This window comes from Pavona decussata, unplaced genomic scaffold (genome assembly GCF_977016875.1).
Source record: "Pavona decussata unplaced genomic scaffold, jaPavDecu1.1 SCAFFOLD_130, whole genome shotgun sequence".
In the NCBI taxonomy this organism is placed as follows: Eukaryota; Metazoa; Cnidaria; class Anthozoa; order Scleractinia; family Agariciidae; genus Pavona; species Pavona decussata.
In genome coordinates this window covers 3,454,588-3,460,958 of record NW_028145544.1, presented here as the reverse complement: position 1 = coordinate 3,460,958, position 6,371 = coordinate 3,454,588, and the positions used below count along the sequence as shown (strand labels likewise).

The window sequence follows — 6,371 nt, the reverse complement described above, 5'->3', positions numbered from 1 at the left end:
TCTGCTGTCAGTGCATCGAATCATTGGTTCGTAATCGACCTTTGGAAGATAAAATGCTTAAGTATCCCACTTGTCAACTGGACTAAGGGCTCGATAGCCGTGCGTCCGTAAGAAAGCTTCCTGCAAACTCTCTTCTCGTGTCGCTGCTCGATCTGTTGCTTATTCAAGAAGGAGAAGCTGTTGGGTGCGATATTTGTGATGCCAGCGAGGAGTCCCCTGCCCATGTTCGTTGTGGAGAATGTTCGGTGTATCTTTGTGAATTACACGAGGAGGCACATAAGGGAGCGCGGGATACGAAACAACACGTGCTTCTGTCCTTAGGTAAGTTCAACCGCCTTTTTTATCCATTATTATGTGCGGAAAAATTTCAGACACGACTACTCGGAGAAAATACACACACACAACAGACCGCTCACTGATTCACGATTCTGTTTATTTATTTATTTATTTATTTATTTATTTATATATTAGCTCTACTATATAAGAGAAATTTTGTTGTTTCACACCTGATTGCAACACACCGCTAAACAGCAAATTGTGTCCTATTCTTCCACCCATCCTGTTCACCACACAGCCTGTCAGCTAGCCGACCAGCCATTCACTGAGTCAGCCGACCAGGAAGTCAGTCAGTCAGTCAGTCAGACCAGTTCGGCCAGAGACAATCGGTCAACCTGTTAGTTAGACATTCAGTCAGTCATTCATTCATTAGCGAGTCAGACAGTTAGGCCGGTCCCGGAAAAATATACATTCACTTGGTCGGTTGGTCAGTCAGTCAGTCAGTCAAGCAAGCAGTCAGCTAGTCAGACAACTAGCCAGCATGCCAGCCAGTTAGGCAGTCAGTCAGCCGGTCAGACAGACAGTCAGTCAGTCTTTCAGTCAGACAGTTGGACAGTCAGTGAGTCTGTAAATCAAAAAAGACGAGATTTTTAGAGCTATTCCGAAAAAAAAAATACTCGAAGCAGACTTTAATCGTTCTTGTTCTTTTTGAAAGTAGTCCAACCGTTCATGGAATGAATTGATGGAATATCTACAATTTCGTTATTTGGGAATGTGGTCAGTACTCGGAATCTAGAGTCCCAGAATCTAGTTTTGGAACTTCTTATTCATGTTCCAGAAAAATATTACAAAAATAAGTAGATAGATTAATCTTAAAAGTATATGACTTCAGAAAGCTTATTTCATAAAAATTTCTGTTTTATAGAGCACTTGAAAACCATGTCCCTTAAGGAGCTGAACCGTCCGAATTTCTGCACAACTCACCCAGAAGAAAAGCTAGCGCTATTCTGCGACACGTGTAATATGAGCATCTGTCGCAACTGCGCGCTGATCGACCATAAGAGACACGACACACAATTCCTTGAGGACGCCTACTCCAAACTGCGACCAAGACTTTCAGAGTTGTTGGACCAAACAAAGAGCGTTTGCATCAAGTTGGAAAACGCCATACCAATGCTGGACTGGATGTTAGCTCGGGTAAATTTGAAAGCTGATGGTGTGTTAAGAGACATTGAAGAGAGTATCAATGCTAAGATCAAGGCTTTGGAGCAGCGACGAAGCGAGCTGCGATCTGCGGTGGAATTGGTCCGGATAAACAGAAAGACGTCTTTGGAAATGCAAAGGCGAAGACTGCAGGCCTCCAGAGATACCCTGCGAGTATCTTGTCACTTTGTCAAGAGAGTTCTCGAAGAAGGTATGCAGACGATTTTCAACAATTATTTTTCCAGGCCAAGTCTTGGGCCCCCAATATATGTATATTATTCCGCAACTCTCCCCTCCCTCCCCCGCTAGGGGGCTGACTTTTTCAGATAGTTTAACGAGGTTTATCAATGGATGTTAATGTTGACAAATTTCTATAATACTAGACACATCATGTCCAATTTGCGTCTAAGTAAGGACATTTTCCACTTGTCTGCGCCTTGGTTTAGACCACAAGTGGTCTAATTTTTTTCCTCGGGAGTGGTTCTATTAAAAGCCAGGGAAACGCACGCGCGAAAATCATTGCCTACGAGGAGAGACCACGCGAGTGAGGCGAGTTTTCTCTCGCGCGTACTCATTTCGCTGGCTTTACTATTCCTAAGAAAAAATACATTAGTCGTAGTCTGCCACAGTTATTCGCGCATCGCAGGAGAAGAGACACAAAGGCTGTGCACTGCCTACTGTGTTAAGAGGTACATTAAGCTTAGAAATCTTTCTTAGGAAGAAAAAGTTATTAGCCAAATTTTACTCACGAATTTCACGAATTCTCGGCTGCTACTGCCAGCTTTAATTCTATACTTATCAGTGAACACCTTCTGATCCACAGGCGATTCAGTTTACCTGCTCTCCGCCAAAGATGTTATGTCCGAGAGACTAGAGTTCCTTGCCACTCAACATTACGAGCTGCACGCGCGTGAAGACCACGCAATCAAGTTCTGCGCGGATAATGAGACGCTGCAGCAAATGATAGAGTCGTTCGGATCAATAGACGCTTCATACGCACACTACTCTACGACAACAGTTGAGGGGCGTGGCCTCAAAGAGGCATCTCTCGACCAACCCGCTTATTTCACAGTGGTAACCAGGTCTGTAACGGTGCATCCCCCAAGATTAAATTCTAGTTTCCAGGGCTGCGCGGTCCTCCTAGTTGTGAGGGCGTGTGTACGAGATGCAGTCTGCAGTTTTCGATCGTGCTCACGCCCTGTCAAGTTGGAGGGACGTGCTGTTCTAGAACCAGTTTATGTTTTAAGTATTACCTGTATACAGTTAGCCTCCCACGCAGTCGTTTTTAGGGGACTCGTATTAGGGAGGAGGTGATACGAGTCCCCTGAAAATGACTGCGTGGGAGGCTAGTACAGTCAAACCTGTATATAACGGCCCTGTATATAGCGGTCACCCTGTGTATAACGGTCACTGAACAACTTCCCAAAAATCGTCCCTTATTTTTACTGTTAAGTTGACCTGCATATAGCGGTCACCTGTATATAACGGACGCGGTCACCCTTTAGACTTCTTAAATACACAATTTCATTATCTTCTACCTGTAAATAACGGTCACGAAATTGTGTTACGATTAACGAATAATGACAAGCTTTATTCATCAGCTCGTTAAATAGTAGCCACCAAGACAGGGGTCTCACAAAAATACAAATATTAGTAATAAACACAACTACGTATACATGCCATCGCCTACGTTCGACACACGCTTGCCGAAGATAACATTAGAGTGCCTTCGCTTTCAAACAATAGTTACTGTAACTGTAACAACACAACCGTACCACACTGTTTTCAATTTCGTCATACATGTAGTTCCCTGATTATAACACTGTACTGTACTAGTCAAGTTGACAGCCGCGCGGTTTTTCACTTTAAGTATACTGCACCTCCCTTAAAGTACACCACTGACATTTTAAGGGCATTTTTGTCGTATTTATTTCGTTTCTGTTTAAATTTGTTGTCAATAAATGTAAATTGAGCGATTTTCCACTGAAAAACCTTGTTCATTAGCTTCCAGTAGACTTTTACTGCACCTCCTTAAAAGTACACCACGGACATTTTATCGGCCTTTTTTTTATTGTGATTATTACGTTGCTGTTACTCGTTAATGTCAATTAAACGTAAATTGAGTGATTATTTGCACATAAAAATGCTATAAGTTGACTTCTGGGGGAGTTAAAAGGAAACCTGTGTACAGCGGTCACCCTGTATATAACGGTCACCTGGCCATTTCCCAAGGGTGACCGTTATATACAGGTTTGACTGTACTTAGTTCATTGTGTTAAGCGCGTTTGCTCTGATAAGAGATGTGTTAGTTTTCAATTTTGACATACCTCCCAAGCATTCTCATCTCCATGATAATTGACCTTGATGTCAAATGTTTCTTTTTAGGGACAGAAAAGGACGTCCTATTACCTGTGAAAGCGGGGACCTCAATATTCAGATTCAAGCCCCGGATGATACCGTAATCGTTGCCGATGTGACTGCACAGAATGGCGGGAAGCACAGCGTTAGCTACACCCCTTCGGTACCAGGCCTCCATCTAATTCAAGTTACCATCCGGGGTTTTCCTATGAATGAAAGCCCGTTTGCAGTGCATGTCCCGTATGAGACACGAGAGTACAAAGATATGAATGAACCGCAGCTGGTAATAGGAAGTCCTGGGGATGAGCCGGGGCAGTTGAAGGGAGCTAGAGGAATAGCAGTTGATAAGGACAAGAGAATCATTGTTTGCGACAGAAACAATTTTCGCGTCCAAGTGTTTGATTCTTCGGGCGTTTCTTTTTAGTTTTGGGAAGAAAGGAGCGAACGATGGCGAATTTCGAGGTGGTCCTTTATGCGTTGCCGTTAGCGAGGACGGAAAAATGTTCGTTACCGATTGGAGTGGAGCTTCAGTTCAAGTGTTTGACTCAAGAGGAGAGTTCTTAAAGAAGTTTAAGCCTCCCGAGGGAGATCCCGAAACCCGTGGCAAACTCAGCCACGTGACCGTGGGCGAGGAAGGGCGTGTCTATGTTGCCGATTGTGAGAAGAGGGTTATATATGTGTTTGACAGCTCTGGGGAGTATTTGTTGCATTTTAAGGCAGGGTGTTTGGACGATGACGATGGCCTTCAGAGAATGATTTACGGCATTGTTATAAATAGTAGAGGTAAGTCAATGTTTCGTGTAACTTGTCTCGCAACGGCTAAGTTAGTGCAGGGTCCCGCAATGCGAGGAAATCTCCAGGAAATATGTTACGCTGAGCTGCGCCGCAGACGGAGGTTACATTTACATTTACATGTTATTAGGTCGGTAAAATCATTAGATATCACACCAACCGTAAAAATAAATAAAATTAGCAAATGAATAAAATACAGATATATCGATATATAAAATAATGATATAAAAGTCAAATAAAGAAAACTATATAAACTACATACTAATTCTTAAGAAAAGCTAATAACCTATGTTTAAATATTTCTAAAAAGGTTGACGAAACAATGGCCTCTGGGAGGCAGTTCCAGGCTGCTATAGTTTTTGGGAAGAACGAAAACTTAAAAACGTCTTTATTTGCATATGGCACGCGAAATTTAAATTGATGGCTTCCCCTCGTGCGACTCTCGGAGTGTTGAATTAAATATTCTCGGCTATCTATATCAATAAGACCATGAGTTAGCTTACCACGAGTTAGGTTATAGTCCGTCTTCGACGCAGGCTAGTTACACTACTCATCGCTTAAAAATGTGTTGCAGTGCTGCCACAATCACAGCCAAAAATAGCTAAGTTAAACGGGAAACACTTCCGCAAAGTACTTCAAAACTGATTTCCGTTTTCAAACATATTCGATTGTTTATGGGTAGATGAATAATAACATTGATTTGTTTTTTCAAGTTCAAGTAGACGAAGCCCTCATCGTATAGAAAACTTGTCCGTTTTCAAGTAAAAACTATTGAAAACGTTTTTGAACGGGGTCTGATCATGGTAACCATTTCTCTGCTTGTAATCTTAGGTGAGATCGTGGTCTCTCTGGCAAAAGATGGTGTTTTTCAAGTGCTAAACAAGGATGGCAAACTTCAACGAAACATCACCCTTCCAGTTACAGAGACTGTCTTTGCTCCTGAAGCTATAGCTGTTGATTCCAGCGATAATATTCTGCTGGTGGATAGTATGAGGAATTGTTTGCTTGTCTTCTCTGCAGAGGACGGCCATGTCATAGCTGAGTGTGCAAGAGACAGCCTTTGTAATCCCTATGGAGTTGCAGTGGACAGAATAGGACGGATCGTTATATCTGATTCTTCAAATCAAATCAAGGTGTTTTAGAACCGACAGCAAGGGCGATACGAAACCGACTCAACGGAACGGACAGATATGCACAAATTCACGTCTCCTCGTTATTACTCTCTTGGGGTATTCCAACACTGCTCTCTGGGACGGCATATACTGACTTTTCATCTGGATTTACACGGTGCCCAGGGAAGGGGGGTGGGGGGGGGGAGGGGGCGAGAATGACGTCTGAGTCTCCCTAAGAAGTCTTTCTCTTTGTGTTGGTGAGCAGTTGAAGCACGTGAGGAAAATAAAAACTATGAAGATCTGCAGTCTCTGACCAAACTCTTCAACGATTGTAATAAGGCAGCTGGTCCACATCTTGTCAGAAGGGAATTTTACCCTGTTGCATGCACTTTGATATTAATTTTGTTTCAAACATTATTTGAGTGGAATGTCTCTATAAAAAAAAAACCAAATAAATAAAGTTTGAGTCAACTAAGTGCACTTCTTCTACAAACAAGGCATTTTTCATCTCGATCACTCAAACACCTCTTCCACCAAGACCCTCAAATGATAAGTACCACTTGCTGCAAGTGATTGGAAAAGTCAGATAAACCAACAATCATGGAAGTCGCTATGCTTCATGTAATTAAA

At 42.6% G+C, this 6,371-nt stretch overlaps 3 protein-coding genes across 3 annotated transcripts in view; all 3 read left to right on the top strand.

Annotated features, from left to right (window-relative positions):
• Positions 1-6,371, top strand: part of LOC146468720 (E3 ubiquitin-protein ligase TRIM71-like) — a 112,660-nt gene that overhangs the window by 16,517 nt on the left and 89,772 nt on the right. The window lies entirely within an intron of this gene.
• Positions 35-4,261, top strand: LOC146468731 (E3 ubiquitin-protein ligase TRIM71-like). Its single transcript, XM_085124528.1, has 4 exons — positions 35-321; positions 1,202-1,690; positions 2,303-2,561; positions 3,865-4,261. The coding sequence occupies exons 2-4, from the start codon at positions 1,216-1,218 to the stop codon at positions 4,259-4,261; spliced, it is 1,131 nt and encodes a 376-aa protein (XP_084980654.1). The 5' UTR covers positions 35-321; positions 1,202-1,215.
• On the top strand, positions 4,338-6,221 carry LOC146468730 (uncharacterized). The gene is made up of 2 exons (XM_085124549.1): positions 4,338-4,620; positions 5,461-6,221. Exons 1-2 carry the CDS (start codon positions 4,338-4,340, stop codon positions 5,769-5,771), a joined length of 594 nt encoding a protein of 197 aa, XP_084980675.1. The 3' UTR covers positions 5,772-6,221.